This window comes from Lolium rigidum, chromosome 3 (genome assembly GCF_022539505.1).
Source record: "Lolium rigidum isolate FL_2022 chromosome 3, APGP_CSIRO_Lrig_0.1, whole genome shotgun sequence".
Classification (NCBI taxonomy): Eukaryota; Viridiplantae; Streptophyta; class Magnoliopsida; order Poales; family Poaceae; genus Lolium; species Lolium rigidum.
Window position 1 is genome coordinate 14,609,198 of NC_061510.1, and position 20,969 is coordinate 14,630,166.

Genomic DNA, 20,969 nt, shown 5'->3' on the forward strand with positions numbered 1-20,969 from the left:
GTTCTTTTTTCCATTATTGTTACGAGTTAGCCGTGCAAGCCGATGATCCATGGTACATTGCATACCAAGATGAATCAACCCGGTGGTGTAGCCGAGAGGATGGATTTGGAGGAGAAGGTGGCAAATTTAGGTGATGAATTGGCCCGTAAAAACTCGATGATATTCGAGCTGAAGCGTATTGTGGAGGAAGAAAAGAAGAATTCGGAGCTTATTCGCAAGGAGAAGTTGAGAGTTGAGACAGATCTTGCCGTATTTGATCAAGTGGTAGAAAATCTAGAACATGAACTTAAAGTGATGGGAGAGGAGAAAAGTATATTCATCTGTGCAGTTTTATTAGGTGTCATCCCTGTCCTAGCAGTTATGTGGTTCTGGTAGACGATTTAGTATAGAATTGTTATTCAGTAGATGGCTCTAACCACTGTATTTTGTTGTGGCTCTAAGCACCGTATTTCGGTGTACAATTTCCTACTTGTGCTAAGTAATGCGCACGATAATTTTAGCATGCATGAACATTTTATAAAAGTGAAGGGATCCCAAAAGTGAAAGCATGTACCAGCCTCCGGATCAAATACATATCAATATCTTCCCAATCAAGTTGGGATAGAATTCAAATCATACATACGGATGTACATGGACACATCAAGAACGTGAAGAAGCTTTTTTTGAGACAGAGGTAGTAGTGAACAATTTTATCCCATTTGGAAATTGAAAAATACAAATTTATAATAATTTATCCCAATTTGCGGCGTCGAACACGGCCGCGCAGCGATGGGCAAGAAAGGCCAGGACGACGGGCGGCTGAGGGGTGGTCATCTGCGCCATCAAACGTTGAAGCGATGTTATCGGCGATGGCTTCAATGTTTGTGGCATCGATGACCAGTGTCGGAACCGCCGCTGTCTTGGTGTACTTCATCAGCGACGGATCTACGGAGGGCTGGATCGGCGGCTTTGCAGCGCGGTTGTAGACGATGGCTTCAATCGTCTTGGCATCGATTCGCACTCTCGGCACCGGAAGTGAGACATCAACAGGCTCCGACATTGAAGGCTGGGTCTGCGCCGTCGAAGCGATGTTGTAGGCGATGGCTTCAATGTTCGTGGCATCGATGACCACTGTCGGCACGGCCGCCGTCTTGGTGTTCTTCATCATTCAACGGATCTGAGAATAGAATCGAAAGTGAGACAGAGAGAGACATTTCAACTATTTCTGACGGTTAGATCCTCACCGGCACTCTTAGATCCACGGCGCACGCACGGTTAGATGCACGCCACCGCACGCACGGTTAGATCTGCGCCGCCACACGCCGCCGCACGCACGGTTAGATCTGCGCCGCCGCACGCCGCCGCACGCACGGTTAGATCTGCGCCGCCGCACGCCGCCGCACGCACGGTTAGATCTGCGCCGCCGCATGCCGCCGCACGCACGGTTAGATCCGCGCCGCCGCACGCACGGTTAGATCCGCGCCGCCGGACGCCGCCGCAAGCACGGTTAGATCCGCGCCGCCGCAAGCACGGTTAGAGAGAGGAGGATGCGACTGGAATATGCGACCGCCGTGGTTGGTAGGTATGTGCTCTGCTCTTGTCTCCGTATGCGTCCATCGTGGTAGAGAGAGATACAGTGCCGTCCGATCAAAAATGATCGAACGGTGCAATCGTTCGTTGAGCTTTCATCCAACCAAGATCCGTGTGACATACATCTCGACCAATCAGAGATCAGCCAGTGAGTACAAGTTAGGAAAACTGAGTAGAACTGAGAGGGGGAAAAGTGAGGAAATGTTTATCGGAAGGGCAAAACTGAGTATGACTGAGTAAAACAAGTGGGCCCGGAGGGGAAAACTGAGTAACACTAAGTAAAACAGGGGCACCCAAATAATAAACGGACTAAGGGAAATTGAAGCTTTTGGCATAAAAATTGTAAAATTGTGTTATTTGAACAATATATTACATTTTGGCCGACTAGATATTGTTTGCAACTCAAATATACACAAGTGTGACGAATTTGGACTCATTTGGACAAAGTTTGTAAGCATAGTGGGTATTTGGGAGGTGTATTGAGCAGAAAGCCCTGCATCTTCATATCTAGTAGCTCATGGACTAGGAAGTGGTTTTGAAGCTTTTGGCATAAAAACTTCATATCTCTATATTTCCTTTTCCATTATTATTTCTCTAGGTTGTAGGTAACATAACAAGGCTCCATGGGAAGGTTCCACCATGTTTTGAATTATTTTGATTTGAACCCTAAAATGTTAAAACCCTAAAACCCTAAAACCCTAAAACCCTAAAATGATAAATGTGGCTTAAATGTGGCTTAAATGTGGCATACAAATTGTTCATACAAATTCAAATTGTTCAACACAAAGGGATCCCCAATACAAAGGGAACCACAATACAAATTGTTCATACAAATTCAAATTGTTCAACACAAAGGCATCCCCAATACAAAGTTAACCCCAATACAAATTGTTCAATACAAAGGGAACCCCAATACAAAGGGAACCCCAATACAAATTGTTCATACAAATTCAAATTAGTTGTTCAGAATAAAATCTTTCTCTTGCTCCTGGTGTGACTCGCCGGGGCCACCACCTTACTCCGGTAACCCTACCAGGGATATTACCGGTGTCTACCTTCCTTTTGCCCTCTTTCTTGTTCTTCTTCTTCTGCGAAGCTTGTGCTTTTTCTTCTGCCATGAGCTCTTCGAAGTGTGCATCACACATGGCCTTACAACTATCGAGGCAATCTCGATTATACCGTTCCCTCTCCTCTGGACTCATCGGTTGAAGCCTTTCTACATCCATCTGTTCCCTCTGCTCTCGATCCATTGGTTCAATCTCCTCATGTTGAACTGCTGCTTCAATCTCCTCTGCATTTGCTGCTTCAATCTCCTCATGTTGAACTGATGCTTCAATCTCCTCTGCATTTGCTGCTTCAATCTCCTCATGTTGAACTGTGATACGTCTCCAACGTATCGATAATTTCTTATGTTCCATGCTACTTTATTGATGATATCTACATGTTTTATGCACACTTTATGTCATATTCGTGCATTTTCTGGAACTAACCTATTAACAAGATGCCGAAGTGCCGCTTCCTATTTTCTCGCTGTTTTTGGTTTCGGAAATCCTAGTAACGAAATATTCTCGGAATTGGACGAAATCAACGCCTGTGTTCCTATTTTGCCCGGAAGCATCCGGAACACCCGAGAGCCGCGAGAGGGGCCCTGTGGGCCCCAGATGACATGGTGGCGCGGCCAGGGCTGGGCCCGCGCCACCCTATGGTGTGGGCGCCCCTTCGACCCCCCTGCGCCGCCTCTTCGCCTATATAAAGCCCCTGCATCGAAAACCCTTACGGAGAAAGCCACGATACGAGAAAAGTTCCAGAGCCGCCACCATCGCGAAGCCAAGATCTGGGGGACAGGAGTCTCTGTTCCGGCACCCTCGCCGGAGCGGGGAAGTGCCCCCGGAAGGCTTCTCCATCGACACCGCTGCCATCTTCACCGCCATCTTCATCACCGCCGCTGCTCCCATGAGGAGGGAGTAGTTCTCCATCGAGGCTCGGGGCTGTACCGGTAGCTATGTGGTTCATCTCTCTCCTATGTAGTTCAATACAATAATCTCATGAGCTGCCTTACATGATTGAGATTCATATGATGATGCTTGTAATCTAGATGTCATTATGCTAGTCAAGTGGGTTTTACTTATGTGATCTCCGGAGACTCCTTGTCCCACGTGTGTAAAGGTGACAAGTGTGTGCACCGTGTGGGTCTCTTAGGCTATATTTCACGAAGTACTTATTCACCGTTGAAGAGCGTAGTGAAGTGCTTATTTATATCTCTTTATGATTGCAATGTGCATCGTATCACAATTTATCTATGTGCTACTCTAGTGATGTGTTATTAAAGTAGTTTTATTCCTCCCGCATGTGTGCAAAGGTGACAAGTGCGTGCACCGTGTTAGTACTTGGTTTATGCTATGATCATGATCTCTTGTAGATTGCGAAGTTAACTATTGCTATGATAATATTGATGTGATCTATTCCTCCTACATATGCATGAAGGTGACAGGTGTGCATGCTATGCTAGTACTTGGTTTAGTCGTTTTGATCTATCTTACACTTAAGGTTACTTAAACATGAGCATTATTGTGGAGCTTGTTAACTCCGGCATTGAGGGTTCGTGTAATCCTACGCAATGTGTTCATCATCCAACAAAAGTGTAGAGTATGCATTTATCTATTCTGTTATGTGATCAATGTTGAGAGTGTCCACTAGTGAAAGTGTAATCCCTAGGCCTTGTTCCTAAATACTACCGCGTTACTACTCGCTTGTTTATCGTTTCACCGCGTTACTACCGCCGCAATACTACCACCATCAACTACACGCCTGACAAGCTATTTTCTCGGCACCGTTGCTACTGCTCATATATATTCATACCACCTGTATTTCACTATCTCTTCGCCGAACTAGTGCACCTATTTGGTGTGTTGGGGACACAAGAGACTTCTTGCTTTGTGGTTGCAGTGGTTGCATGAGAGGGATATCTTTGACCTCTTCCTCCCCGAGTTCGATAAACCTTGGGTGATCCACTTAAGGGAAAACTTGCTGCTGTTCTACAAACCTCTCGCACTTGGAGGCCCAACACCTGTCTACAGGAAAGGAGGGGGAACGTAGACATCAAGCACTTTTCCGGCGCCGTTGCCGGGAGGAAAGGTAAAAGGCTCTCATACTTCGGTTCCGGTGTAGCGTACTTTTCTGGCGCCATTGTGTGTGTGCTCGAAGCTATTTCCTTTAGACTCTGCAATTACATCTTTTTGTTTCTTGTTTTTATTTTTCACTAGTTAGGCATAATGGAAAACAACAAAAAAATTAGTGAGCTTCTTATTCTATTTCCCGATTTAAGACATGGATGGTTTGATACAAAAATTAAAAAACCTATGGAACCTTATTTACATGATAGTAGCAATGTTATTAGTATGAATGCAATTACTGCTAATGCTATGAAGAAGTCTAAGCTTGGGGAAGCGGGTTTACATAAAAATAATCTTTTTAGCTCCTCCGCTTTGGAAGAAATATTTTGCTCTGATAATGCTTTATCTCCCATATGCGATAACTCTAATGATGCTTCTGATATTTTAAATCCACCTGCTGAAAGTATTCCGTATAAAATACCTATGAAAATTATTGAACGTGTTATGGATAACCGCTATGAAGGGGATGGAACTCGTCCATCCTAGTAATCATTTACTGTTTTTGCATGAATTATGCGGGTTATTCAAGTGTGCAGGTATTTCAATGGATGAAGTTAGAAAGAAATTATTTGATATGTCGTCGTCCGGTAAAGCGGCGCATTGGTATGAACTCGTTGAAGGACGGGCGCTCTCTTGATTGGAAGGATATTGTGCCTCTATTTTATTCCAAGTTCTATCCTCCAAGTGAAATTCACAAAGATCGAAACCATATATATAATTTTTGGCCTCATGATGGAGAGAGTATTGCCCAAGCATGGGAGAGATTGAAGACTTTAATGCTCAAATGCCCCAATCATGAGCTTCCAGGTAATATCATCATTGATAATTTCTATGCAAGACTTTCTTTTCAAGATAAGACCTTGCTGGATACTACTTGTTCTGGATCATTCACGAGCAATAAAGAAGAGTTTAAAAGGGACCTTCTAGATCGGATTAAGGAGAACGCTGAAGATTGGGAGAACGACAAAGGTAAAGAGTCAGGTATAAATTATGATTATGAATGCATTGAAACTTTCATGGATAGTGGTAAATTTCGAAATATGAGTGCTACTTATGGTCTTGACTCTCAAGTTGCTGCAAATCTTTATAAAGCCTTCGCTTCTCATTTAGAATTGCCTAAAAAGAATTTTGATAAGTATCATGAACCTTTTAAAGAGGCTTGTATGAAAAATGACATTGTTGTTAATGATTGCAATAAGCATGCTCAAACTCCTAAGAATGCTATTTCCTATAAGCATGTTAATTTTTGTGGAATACATAGACCTTGTGGAATTAATCAAATAGAAGATGAATATTGTATCCATCACAGAAATGAAAAAACTAGAAAGTGGTCTAGAGCTCTAGATGATCTTGGAGAAAAAGTGTGTGCCCTCTATCCTTTTATTTGTGAACTTTGCCATAGAGTTGGTCATTTTAATTTTCAATGTTCCTCCAATGATAATTCAAACCCCATGAGTGCTGCAAATTTGTATTGTGATGATGAAATTACTCCTAATAAGCATGATGAACTTACCTTATTTTTGAAGTATGAAGAGTTGTCAAGAAAAATTTCTTTGTTAAATATTAACGATCTTGATATTGATGATGTCCTGCATGGTTGTCTTTCTTATTGCATTGATAATAGCCATACAAATACTTACATACAAAATATTTTAGAAGATGACACCTTGCCGAAATATGATAGGACTGCTGTGTGTTTTCAACTAATTAATGAGAAGGAGGGATCCTCCCAAGTTTCTTCTATTGTTTCTAAAAGTAAATCAGGTTATGCGGACAAGCCACCCTTCAAGCCTCTTCCTCCTAAAGAAGGGAATGAGGAGAAGGAAGAGAAGAAGAAGAAGAAGAAGAAGGGAACGAAGAAGAAGAAGAAGAAGGAGAATAAAAAGAAAGAGGTAACGGCGTATCCCCGCGTGAATGAGATAACGCTAGGTAACCGTAAGTATGTTGCTCCTAATGATTATTGTGATAATGAATCTGAATACGATGATCTTCCTATGCCCTTTACATACATTAGCGATCATGATTTGAATGAGCACACTACCTTTGATATTGGAAATCTCTTTGGTACTGATTATGAAAGTAATGATGATAGCATTATTCATGTCCCCTTAAACGATGATATTGAAAGCCCTAAGCTTGGGGATGCTGTGCTTGAAGATCCTATATTTGAGACTTCTACTTTTAGTGAAAATGATGATATTACATATTCAGGTTTAGATAATTGCTGTAGAGATGTATATGACACATGCTACAATTATCCTTATGAAACTTGTCATAGTTATGATGGGCTTGCCAAAAACAATTCTTTTAATATGCAACTTGTTTACCATGTTCAAATTCTTGATAATAATCTTGCTCCGATTACTATTAATGAGAATAACTCTTCTTATGCCAAAATTAATGATACTTCTATGCATATGAACCATGATAAGAATGTTTTAAGTGACGGGTATATTGTGGATTTCATCAATGATGCTACTGAAAGTTATTATGAGAGAGGGAAATATGGTTATATGCATCTTAATAATATTAAGTTTCCCCTCTTTATGTTGAGAATCTTTAAGTTACTCGTGTTTTATCCTCTTATGCTTGCCACTTTGCTCTTCATGAATTCATTTGTGTATAAGATTCTTTTGCATAGGAAGCATGTTAGGCTCAAATGTGTTTTGAATTACCTCTTGAAGCTCTCTTTTGCTTCAAATACTATTTCTTGCGGGTGCATCACCAAAAATTGTCTGAGCCCATCTTAATGGCTATAAAGAAAGAACTTCTTGGGAGATAACCCATGTGTTATTTTGCTACAGTACTTTGTTTTATATTTGTGTCTTGGAAGTTGTTTACTACTGTAGCAACCTCTCCTTATCATGTTTTTGTGCCAAGTAAAGTTTCTATGTTAAAGTTGATGTTATATTTGGGATCGCTGCGCAGAAACAACATTGCTGTCTGTCACGAATCTGGGCACAGTTCTCTGTAGAAAATTCGAAAAAATCTGCCAATTTACGAGCGTGATCCTCAGATATGTACGCAACTTTCATTAGTTTTGAGTTTTTCTATTTGAGCAAGTCTGGTGCCAGCTTTAAATTCGTCTTTACGGACTGTTCTGCTTTTGACAGATTCTGCCTTTTATTTCGCATTGCCGCTTTTGTTAAGTTGAATGAGTTTCTTTGTTCCATTAACTTTCAGAAGTTTTGTGCAATGTCCAGAAGTGAAAAGAATGTTTGTGTCACCTCTGAACATGTGAATTTTTGATTATGCACTAACCCTCTAATGAGTTTGCTTGAAGTTTGGTGTGAAGGAAGTTTTCAAGGGTCAAGAGGGGAGGATGATATACTACGATCAAGAAGAATGAAAAGTCTAAGCTTGGGGATGCCCCGGTGGTTCATCCCTGCATATTTCAAGAAGACTCAAGCATCTAAGCTTGGGGATGCCCAAGGCATCCCCTTCTTCATCGACAAAGTATCAGGTTCCTTCTCTTGAAACTATATTTTTATTCGGTCACATCTTATGTACTTTACTTGGAGCATATGTATGTTTTTGTTTTTGTTTTTGTTTGAATAAATGATTGTTTGGGAGAGAGACACGCTCCGCTGGTTCGTATGAACACATGTGTTCTTAGCTTTTAATTTTCATGGCGAAGGTTGAAACTGCTTCGTTAATTGTTATATGGTTGGAAACGGGAAATGCTACATGTAGTAATTGGTATAATGTCTTGAATAATGTGAAGCTTGGCAATTGTTGTGCTCATATAGATTTTGTTTAGGCTCTTTCATCATGTACCTTGTACCCATTAATGAATAATTACATAGAGCTTGTTAAAATTTGGTTTGCATGATTGGTCTCTCTAAGTCTAGATATTTTCTGGTTGAGGTGTTTGAACAACAAGGAGACGATGTAAAGTCTTATAATGCTTACAATATGTTTATATGTGAGTCTTGCTGCACCATTTTATACTTGAGTTTGCTTCAAATAACCTTGCTAGCCTAAACCTTGTATCGAGAGGGAATACTTCTCATGCATCCAAATACTTGAGCCAATATTCATGCCATTTGTGTCCACCATACCTACCTACTACATGGTATTTCTCCGCCATTCCAAAGTAAATTGCTTGAGTGCTACCTTTAAACAATTCAAAAGCTATTACCTCTTATTTGTGTCAATGTTTTATAGCTCATGAGGAAGTATGTGGTGTTTATCTTTCAATCTTGTTGGGCAACTTTCACCAATGGACTAGTGGCTTCATCCGCTTATCCAATAATTTTGCAAAAAGAGCTGGCAATGGGATTCCCAGTCCCAAATTAATTAACAAAAATAGACACTCCTCCATGGTATGTGATTGTTGGACGGCACCCGAAGGATTCGGTTAGCCATGGCTTGAGAAAGCAAAGGTGGGGAGGAGTGTCATCATAATAAAACTAAAATAAAAAGGCACTCCTTCATGGTATGAGATTGTTGGCAGGCACCCGAGGATTCGGTTAGCCATGGTTTGTGAAAGAAAGGTTGGAAGGAGTGCCACTCAAAAATAAAATAAAATGGGAGCCGCTCTTTGAAGGTTTGTCTGGCAAGGGGGTTAGAGTACCCGCTACCATTCGTTGACAACAACAAACACCTCTCAAAACTTTACTTTTATACTCTCTTGATGTTTTCAAAATAAAAGCTCTAGCACAAATATAGCAATCGATGCTTTCCTCTTTGAAGGACCTTTCTTTTACTTTTATGTTGAGTCAGTTCACCTATTTCTCTCCATCCCAAGAAGCAAACACTTGTGTGAACTGTGCATTGATTCTTACATACTTGCTTATTGCATTTGTTATATTACTCTATGTTGACAATTATCCATGAGATATACATGTTACAAGTTGAAAGCAACAGCTGAAACTTAATCTTCCTTTGTGTTGCTTCAATACCTTTACTTTGATTTATTGCTTTATGAGTTAACTTTTATGCAAGACTTATTTATGCTTGTCTTGAAGTACTATTCATGAAAAGTCTTTGCTTTATGATTCGAGTTGTTTACTCATGTCATTACCATTGTTTTGATCGCTGCATTCATTACATATGTTTACAATATGATCAAGTTTATGATGGCATGTCACTTAAGAAATTATCTTTGTTATCGTTTTACTCGCTCGGGACGAGCAGAACTAAGCTTGGGGATGCTGATACGTCTCCAACGTATCGATAATTTCTTATGTTCCATGCTACTTTATTGATGATATCTACATGTTTTATGCACACTTTATGTCATATACGTGCATTTTCTGGAACTAACCTATTAACAAGATGCCGAAGTGCCAGTTCCTGTTTTCTGCTGTTTTTGGTTTCAGAAATCCTAGTAACGAAATATTCTCGGAATTGGACGAAATCAACGCCCGGGTTCCTATTTTGCCCGGAAGCATCCGGAACACCCGAGAGCCGCCGGAGGGGGCCCTGTGGGCCCCGGATGACATGGTGGCGCGGCCGGGGCTGGGCCCGCGCCACCCTATGGTGTGGGCGCCCCTTCGACCCCCTGCGCCGCCTCTTCGCCTATATAAAGCCCCTGCATCGAAAACCCTTACGGAGAAAGCCACGATACGAGAAAAGTTCCAGAGCCGCCACCATCGCGAAGCCAAGATCTGGGGGACAGGAGTCTCTGTTCCGGCACCCTGCCGGAGCGGGGAAGTGCCCCCGGAAGGCTTCTCCATCGACACCGCTGCCATCTTCACCGCCATCTTCATCACCGCTGCTGCTCCCATGAGGAGGGAGTAGTTCTCCATCGAGGCTCGGGGCTGTACCGGTAGCTATGTGGTTCATCTCTCTCCTATGTAGTTCAATACAATAATCTCATGAGCTGCCTTACATTGATTGAGATTCATATGATGATGCTTGTAATCTAGATGTCATTATGCTAGTCAAGTGGGTTTTACTTATGTGATCTCCGGAGACTCCTTGTCCCACGTGTGTAAAGGTGACAAGTGTGTGCACCGTGTGGGTCTCTTAGGCTATATTTCACGAAGTACTTATTCACTCGTTGAAGAGCGTAGTGAAGTGCTTATTTATATCTCTTTATGATTGCAATGTGCATCGTATCACAATTTATCTATGTGCTACTCTAGTGATGTGTTATTAAAGTAGTTTTATTCCTCCTGCATGTGTGCAAAGGTGATAGTGCGTGCACCGTGTTAGTACTTGGTTTATGCTATGATCATGATCTCTTGTAGATTGCGAAGTTAACTATTGCTATGATAATATTGATGTGATCTATTCCTCCTACATATGCATGAAGGTGACGAGTGTGCATGCTATGCTAGTACTTGGTTTAGTCGTTTTGATCTATCTTACACTTAAGGTTACTTAAACATGTGCATTATTGTGGAGCTTGTTAACTCCGGCATTGAGGGTTCGTGTAATCCTACGCAATGTGTTCATCATCCAACAAAAGTGTAGAGTATGCATTTATCTATTCTGTTATGTGATCAATGTTGAGAGTGTCCACTAGTGAAAGTGTAATCCCTAGGCCTTGTTCCTAAATACTACTCGCGTTACTACTGCTTGTTTACTGTTTCACTGCGTTACTACTGCTGCAATACTACCACCATCAACTACACGCCGGCAAGCTATTTTCTGGCACCGTTGCTACTGCTCATATATATTCATACCACCTGTATTTCACTATCTCTTCGCCGAACTAGTGCACCTATTTGGTGTGTTGGGGACACAAGAGACTTCTTGCTTTGTGGTTGCAGGGTTGCATGAGAGGGATATCTTTGACCTCTTCCTCCCCGAGTTCGATAAACCTTGGGTGATCCACTTAAGGGAAAACTTGCTGCTGTTCTACAAACCTCTCGCACTTGGAGGCCCAACACCGTCTACGGGAAAGGAGGGGAACGTAGACATCAAGCTGCTGCTTCAATCTCAAGTTGAATTGCTGCTTCATTCTCCTCTCGCATTTTCTCGCTCCCGCCCGATCTTCCATTCCAAAAGCCGGATCAACTGCATTTTTACAAAGCCTAGCAATGTGTCCAGGGATTCCACAACGTTTGCACTTACGTTTTCGAATCGGTGCACCACCCTCTTGCACTAGCTCTGATCCTATTCTTCCTCGGCCTACCTGCCGGTCTAGTCAATACTGGAGAGTACAGTTTGAAGCCTGGATCGACTTTCATCCATTGGTCTTTTCCCAACAAGGTAGGAACATTCATAGCATATGCAGCCCTAAATTTTGCAACAGAGAAATACTCTGACACATACTGATCAACTTCACCGTCTTTACCCCTATAACACTCATGAAAAACAATGCGTGTATGCAGGGTATCCCACGGATCTGCCATCCCCTACAATGGCATGTCCTATCAACCAAACTCACTGGATACCTCCACTGCATGTTTTTACTGTCAGTGTAGGTTACCTCAACCTCCATTCCTTTTCTGACGCATTGCATCCTCAATTGTTTTGCCCTCTCATGCAAAGACTTAATCAAAGATGGGAGCATGAGATGGCCAACATAATTTGTGGATGCAATTCTTTGACGTCGGATCGATCTTTATCATGATCATCTGCCTAATCTTATCAAATATTTGCCACAACATAAGCCCTTTCAATGACTTGACCTTTGAGTTGAAACTCTCCGCAAGGTTACTTGTTACATAGTCTACCTTGCAAATTTCATTGAATTGGATTCTTGACCACACCCTACCATGATGTTCATCCAAGTACTCCTTCACCCCGGGTTTTTGTTTATACAACACATCCAAATGAAACATATGCTTCCTAGAGCTGCATGTGTATGAAGCTGGCCATAGGTTGTCGGTAAAAACTTTACCCTTGAATTTCTTTGTAAAATTCTGTACCAAGTGTCGCATACATTCCCTATGCTCCACTCCGGGAATATCGCTTCTACCGCACTCTCCAAACCTTTGCAAGCGTCTCGTGTGGATAACAAGTCCTGGTGGATGACCTATAAGGTCGCGCAAGTTCTGCAGAAACCAAGTCCAACTTTCCTCCGACTCAACCTCCAAAACTCCATAAGCAACAGGGAACATCCAATTATGTCCATCAAGCTGCAGTAGCAGACAACTAGCTGTCCTTTAAACCTACCATGAAGAGCTGATGCATCCACGGCCAAATAAGGCCCGCAACCGTCCAAAAGCCTTTCCAGCAAGCTTTGAAACAAACAAAAGCCCTTCTAAAACATTCCTTGTGCATTACCTTCCCGCTTTTCAATTTGTAGGGAACCGTATGCTTGTCTATTGCTACAACACTGCCTGGACTAGCCATCTCCACTTCGGCTTTGAAAGTGTAAAGCAACTCGAAAGCTTTCATTCCATGGACCATTGATCTTGTCAAGAGCCATTTCCTTTGCATAGAACATCCTCATGTAAGGTACTTTCATCCCTTTATACTTCTCAGCCACCTTTTCTCAGAGTGCTGTTGGACCAAGTGAAGGAGTTTCTCTCAGCCAATCTAGGATTATATCTGCCAACCACCTAGTCTTCGCTAGCTTTGTTTTCAGCTCTAGCTCTCCCCCTAGAGGTGGACACCTATGGATCTCCTTATTAACCTTTATCTGAAACATAATGATAAGGGATGTCAGTAATAGATAACAAATTTTACACCGTGATCTAAATACACAACTGGTTGGCGTAGTACCTGAACCAAGCCGCATCGCGCATTGTGGATGCATGCAGCCTAAACCTACACCTTGGGTATGGGCATTTAATTGTGAACCTACCTGGCTCACTTTTAATAACCTCATAATTATTCTTAGTGAGAATGTGATATGTAGTAATTGCATTACGGCAGTCCATCATCGTTTGAAACACGGTGCCTTTTGCAAGTCGAGGATCCTCCCTGTTCCACTCAATTGTTGGCAAGTCTTCACCTTCGTAATCGGCTAAAACGAGGTCTGTCATCGTTCTCATTCTTCTCTTCATCATCGGTCTCATCAAATCTGGCACCAAAAGCAATATCTTCCATGTATTGATCCTCCATTGCCCGCTTATCGCATCGATCTACCAATTCAGGAAACATTAACTCATCCTCATCATCTTCGGAGATCGATCCCCAATCTCCGCATCGTCCTCCACATTGACCACGAGAACGATCCGGCTACCACTCGCATCGGGGACAGATGGTGCTGCTGTGGACCTACAAGGATCGCCGCGACGCACACTATTAGCAGAGGCAGCAGCAGTAGAGAGACATGATGCCCGACCACCTGATGATGCCCGACCACCTGATGATGCCCGAACACCAGATGATGCCTGGCCCCTGTCCACATGGACACGAATTTTACCGAAATGGCAAGAAGCATTCAAAGCAAAAAGAAGTCCCAGATCATCGTCGGAAATTAGTGGAACCAATCTTCCCTCCGTGCTGTTGAAATATTCGAAATGAACTGCATCGCGAGGGCTCCAGGAGTACTTATCGAAGATGTTAGCTTTCAAATCCCTCAATGAGATGGTGGTTGCAACCACCGCAGGGAAGTAAAACCCATTCATGTGGCGTTTAGAATCACGCGGAAAGCTAGAATCCAGCCTAACCACCAGCCGAAAAGCCAGCGCTGGATCAATCCTATTCGAAAAGCAACGCAGTTAGTTGAGCAACAACGATTGGCGCTCAAAAACTGCCTACTGTTAATTCACATAGGCAGACGATGCTTACCCAGATGGAATCCATGCGTTAGATCCCTCCGATTCCCAATCTTCTCCGCGGCTGACGGGAAGAGTCGGTACACCAGACGGATATACAAACTCTACCGCGATAGGGGTAGATCTAGATCTGGTGGAGGCGGATCCCTCTCCGCCTCCCGGGGGTGGTGGTGGGGGTGGGGGCGGCTCGGCGGCGGACGACGCCATAAGGTAGGAGGGCAGGACGGCGTGGCGGCGGAGGGGCGGTGTGTGAGCTCCTCCAGTATCGGGCGGAGTGGAAAGCTTTGGGTGAGCTCCTCGAGTCAACGATCAACATAGTTCGAAAGAAACGGTCAATTCAACACCAACGCGGCTCCCGAGCCGTCACCGGTAACGGTGAAGGCCTCCGACCAGACGGCAACCCTCCCGTCTGAGCGTCTGCGACGGGTTTCAAACTAGAGGGAGGGGAAAACTGAGGAAAAACTAAGGGGCTGGGGAAAACTGAGTACAACTAACGAACCAGGGGCACGAAAATAGAAATCCCTAAAAAATTTCAGCACATAGAGAGGTGTTTTAGTAACATGAAAATTTCTACAACCATATTTTCCTCTCTCATAATAACTTTCAGTAGCATCATGAGCAAACTCAACAATATAACTATCACATAAAGCATTCTTATCATGAGTCTCATGCATAAAATTATTACTCTCCACATAGGCATAATCAATTTTATTAGTTGTAGTGGGAGCAAATTCAACAAAGTAGCTATCAAATATAGGAGGTATATTGTAATCATAATCAAATTTATCCTCCATAACAGGTGGTAACAAAAGACTACTATCATTATAATCATCATAAATAGGAGGCAAAGTATCATCAAAGTAAATTTTCTCCTCAGTGCTTGGGGGACTAAAAATATCATGCTCATCAAAACCAGCATCCCCAAGCTTAGAATTTTCCATAGCATTAGCAACAATGATGTTCAAAGCATTCATAGTAATAACATTCCCATTAGCATGCATATAAAGTTCCATGGGTTTCTTAATTCTTTCTTCAAACACATCATGTCCTAATTCGAGATAAAGTTCATAAAGATCTCTCATATTTTTGTTGTTTTCCATTATGCCTAACTAGTGTAAACAAGAAACCAAATGTCGCAATTGCAGAGTCTAAAGGAAATAGCTTCGAGCACACACACAATGGCGCCAGAAAAGTACTGTTACCTGGAACCGAAGTATGAGTGCCTTTTACCTTTCCTCCCCGGCAACGGCGCCAGAAAAGTGCTTGATGTCTACGGGTGCTTCTATTCTTGTAGACAGTGTTGGGCCTCCAAGAGCAGAGGTTTGTAGAACAGCAGCAAGTATCCCTTAAGTGGATTACCCAAGGTTTATCGAACTCAGGGATGAAGAGGTCAAAGATATCCCTCTCATGCAACCCTGCAACCACAAAGCAAGAAGTCTCTTGTGTCCCCAACACACCTAATAGGTGTACTAGTTCGGCGAAGAGATAGTGAAATACAAGTGGTATGAATGAATATGAGCAGTAGTACGGCGCCGAGAAAATAGCTTATCGGCATGCAGTTGATGGTAGTAATATTGCGGGAAGTAAACAAGCAGTAGTAACTCAGCGAGTAGTAACGCAGTAAAACGAGTAACAAGCGGCGATAGCGATATTTAGGAACAAGGCCTAGGGAATAGACTTTCACTAGTGGACACTCTCACCATTGATCACATAACAGAATAGATAAATGCATACTCTACACTCTCTTGTTGGATGATGAACACATTGCGTAGGATTACACGAACCCTCAATGCCGGAGTTAACAAGCTCAACAATTCAATGTTCATATTTAAATAACCTTAGAGTGCATGAAAGATCGATACGACTAAACCAAGTAATAACATAGCATGCACACTGTCACCTTCATGCTTATGTAGGAGGAATAATACACATCAATACTATCATAGCAATAGTTAACTTCGCAATCTACAAGAGATCATGATCATAGCATAAACCAAGTACTAACACGGATGCACACACTGTCACCATTACATCATGCAGGAGGAATAAAACTACTTTAATAACATTGCTAGAGTAGCACATAGATAAATTGTGATACAAAACACATTGCAATCATAAAGAGATATAAATAAGCACTTCACTACGCCATTCATAACAGTGAATAAGTATTCTGTGAAATATAGCCTAAGATACCCACATGGTGCACACACTGTCACCTTTACACACGTGGGACAAGGAGTCTCCGGAGATCACATAAGTAAAACTCACTTGACTAGCATAATGACATCTAGATTACAAGCATCATCATATGAATCTCAATCATGTAAGGCAGCTCATGAGATTATTGTATTGAAGTACATAGGAGAGAGATGAACCACATAGCTACCGGTACAGCCCCAAGCCTTGATGGAGAACTACTCCCTCTTCATGGGAGCAGCAGCGGTGATGAAGATGGCGGTGGAGATGGCTGCGGTGTCGATGGAGAAGCCTTCCGGGGGCACTTCCCCGTCCGGCAGGGTGCCGGAACAGAGACTCCTGTCCCCCAGATCTTGGCTTCGCGATGGCGGCGGCTCTGGAAGGTTTCTCGTACCGTGGCTTTCTCCGTAAGGGTTTTCGACGCAGGAGCTTTATATAGGCGAAAGGGCAGCCTCGGAGGGTCGAAGGGGCGACGACACCTTAGGGCGGCGCGGCCAGGGCCCAGGCCGCGCCACCCTATCATCTGGGGCACACAGGGCCCTCCTCTGGCGGCTCTCGGGTGTTCTGGATGCTTCCGGGCAAAATAGGAACCTGGGCGTTGATTTCGTCCAATTCCGAGAATATTTCGTTACTAGGATTTCGAAACCAAAAACAGCGAGAAAACGAGAACCGGCACTTCGGCATCTTGTTAATAGGTTAGTTCCAGAAAATGCACGAATATGACATATAATGTGCATAAAACATGTAGGTATCATCAATAATGTGGCATGGAACATAAGAAATTATAGATACGTTTGAGACGTATCAGCGAGGCGTACCCCGTGATCCACTCTCCCTCCACTCTCCCTCCAGTCTCCGTCCACTCTCTCTACTCTCCGACGATGGCATTCTCCGACGACGACGGCGCAGCCAACAACGGCTTCCCCCGCCGCTCGCTCCACGCGTGGGAGGGGCACCTCCTCCACCAGGCGGGGTACCCCTGCCCGCCGGACACGAGGCCTCCCGGCGGTGGGTGGCGGCTGAGTCATGGCGGCGTACCAATCCCGCCGCCGCCTCGGGGCGACCTCCTCGACATCGAGATCGAGGAGGCGCGGATGACAATGACGGATGAGGAGCGCGCCGAGCCACGCCACCACCCCGACAACTACACGGCGTGGAACTCGTACTTCCTGCGGCGGTGGGAGCGGGAGCTCGCCTCGTACGACGGCCCGCCGCCTCCGCCTCCGCGCAACAACTCCGCGGGCCGCAAACGTTGGTGGAGCGCGCCGGGCCGGAATCTCGAGGCCGTCCTCGAGCACATCCAGGGCGGCAACTTCCCGGTGCTCACGATGCCCGCTCCATCGAGGGCATCGGCGAGCCGCCGCCGGGAAACGTCCGGCAGCCACGGCGCATGGCTGCCGGCTCGTCGTCTTCGGATCGGCGCCGAGGTCATCCTTGGCGCCGGTGAAGAGGGAGGAGGCGACGTCGCCTTCGACGCCGGTGCGCGTCAAGAAGGAGCCGGCGTCTCCGCCGCCGACCAGAGGGCGCAGCAGCGGCGCCCTCGTCATCCGCGACCAGCCTTCCGCGCCGCAGAGCGGCCGGAAGAGGACGAAGAAAGAGGCCGCCACAATCCAGCTCGCCGAGGAGGAGGCGAAGCGCGCGGAGGACGCCGCGATGGCGGAGGCGATCGCCAGGTCGCTGAAGGACATGGAGGAGGAGAAGCGCGCGGACGACGCCGCACTGGACTGGGCCAGGCGCGACTGGGAGCGCCAGGAGGCGGAGCAGCAGCGGCGGCTGCTGGACCTGGCCGCCGCACGCCAACGCGCCGCCCGCGCCGCTACAACCACCAACGTCGATGCCGCGCGCTTCCGCCGTCCCGCGACACCTCCTTCCGGCGTCGCTGTCCCCGTCGTCGACCTCGAGTCCTCCGACGACGATATGTACAAGCCATCCCCGGGGTGGTGGGGAGACGCCGGCCAGGGCAGCAGCAGCCAGGCCGCGCAGCCGAAGGACGACGGCTCCGACGACGACGACGGCGACTACACGGTGTTCTACCGCCATTTAGGCATGTAGAGCGCCGTGTTTTAGAATTAGCATTTGAATTCCCCTTGCCGAATTCGAAATATAGTCGAATTCGGCCTCTATGTATGAACTCCGCCCGTTATGTAATAAATATCATTAAATTTAGTCTATATTCACCCGTTTTTAGCCGTAGTTTGTCAAGTTTCCGTTTTTTAAATTCGCCTCGTCGACTATGCATGGGCACGCGGCTGGGAAACTACTACTCCCCACGCCAAATCTTCCTCCAATCCGGACGAAAATTTCGCCGGATTTGGGCGTGGGGAGCGCCAACGAGTGGGGATGCTCTTAGACCATCATTCTTGGGTGGCAACTCCAGCTCCAGCAATGTATCTTGCACAGCCTTGATTGCCACGCCCGGGTCAAAACTCCAACTCCATGTGCTGTTTCTGACATTGACACCGCATTGGCCGTGCCCATCGGCAAGGAAGGTGGTATATGAACTAAGGTTTTGATGTCTGCCAAAAAGAAGCAGCTTTAAGCCTCCTTTGATTCAGGAGATAATTGTAGAAAAAGTGTAAGATTTGTGTTTCTATAGGATTTTGTATTGTAGCAGAGTTTGATTCACAAGAATATGCCAAAAGGATTATTAGAAGGAACTTTCCCTTTGCAACTAGATTGGCAATATAGTAGGAGTAGCACTTTTGACACGATGTAGCACGGTAACTTTGTTGCCCTTGCTTGGTATACACATGCTAAATTGCTAATCAAGTTGCTTATGGTAGGATGTTGAATTCCTCTAGCTTTTTTCTATCCTATATTTCAAACGACAACTAAAGGAAATAAATATGTAATCTCAGTTTTCCACCTATATTCCTATCTAGTTCCCATTTCTACTCCTACATTTTGAGATCCTTTCAATTAAATAGGGCGAAGAACATATTTGGTTTGATGTGAAAGATACATGTGGGACAAAATAAAGAAAGAAAGAAATAAGAGAAAATCAAAGCAGATATCTATATGAATATCTTAAACCAGGTTTGAAAGAAAGTAATGTTAAACTTATGTCAACTTTGAAAGTATCCTTGCAACTTTTGTTTGAAAAAGCATCCAGCTTTGTTTTTTTATATCGATATAACTACTATATTAAAGAGCAACTGACTTCATTTTTCTCCAATTTTTGAATTTTGTTTTGGATTAAGGATAGGTTGACACGTATGTGATTTTGTAGTACATTCCTGCTCTATTTTCCTTGTGTGCATTTCTGGTATGCTCTTGCATTTTTCGTTGATCCCTTTCTCTGGTCTCTTGTGATCTTACTTCTGGCTGGGTGTGGATGTAGCATTTTAGTTTGCTATCTATGGTGCGTCATGTAACAGCCTCCTCCACAGCCTCTCCTGCCGGCGACGAACTTGCCATTCATCCCAGGATAGCCACCTCCCGCACGTCCCTACCAACCACGAAGGCAAGAACCTGTTGCGCCGCCGCCACCGGACGGGACTCCTGCGCGCCGCCACCTGCCCAGACTCCCGCGCGTCGACGGCCTCGCCCACGTCCCTAGCTGCGATACCAGCGGCGTGATGGAGAAGGGGTAGGAGGCCATGGAGGTGGGTCTGCCAGCGGCCGCGCGGTGGAGGCGCCGGAGCTGTGGTGGTCGGTTTGCGCTGGAAGTTTGGGGCGCGCGCGTGATTGCGGTCGGTTTGCCGGCGAGGAGGCGGCGGAGGCGCAGGACGAGCGCACGGCGGAGGTGGAATGTCGGCGACCGCCAGTGGAGGTGCGAGAACCCGAGGTCGAGGAATCTACATCTTGCGCATGGTTCTTATTTTTCTCTCTGCCGCGCCGCCGGCCATGTTGGCTATGGTCTTCTACCAGTGCGGCGCCGTGCCTCCACACACGACATGGTCAGAGCAGAGCCGGGAGGTGGCGACCGGGAGCGCCCACGCTTCGCCCTACCAGGCGGTGAAGAAGAGTAGTGGGTGGTTGGGGTTCATATCCGACGCCATGGAGGTCGTACTCAAGGTACACCGTAAACAAAGCGGCAAGCGAGCGTTCTAGCCAGATTTGCATGAAGACGATGCATATTCTCTAACATATGTCCATGAACTGACAAAGTTGATTCTTATCTGATTTAAGGTCGAATCGACTCTGGCGGTGCAAAATTTGCAGCTACGGCTCAAGGAGATTCTGATGGGATATGAAGGCAATCAGGTTTGTCTATGAAACTTTGTTCATGGTCTCATGGATATAGAAGAGCCTGGAAGGTTATGCTTTGTTTTAGACATACGTTTGTGTATTGCCACGAAGATTATATTTCCCTTCCTAAGTGTTCAGGTTTGATCTTTTCAGGCAAGTTTTGTTTGTCAATTCTCGGCCTTAGTTTTCCTACGAAAGAGTACAGCTGCAGACT

At 44.9% G+C, this 20,969-nt stretch overlaps 1 protein-coding gene across 1 annotated transcript in view; it reads right to left on the minus strand.

The window, feature by feature from the left end:
- Positions 1–20,165, minus strand: part of LOC124694365 (multicopper oxidase LPR1 homolog 1-like) — a 48,287-nt gene extending 28,122 nt beyond the window's left edge. The window contains exon 1 of the mRNA XM_047227359.1: positions 20,036–20,165. Within this exon, the coding sequence (XP_047083315.1) occupies positions 20,036–20,165 (130 nt within the window). The remainder of the gene's footprint in view (positions 1–20,035) is intronic.
- Positions 20,166–20,969: the final 804 nt, after the last annotated feature.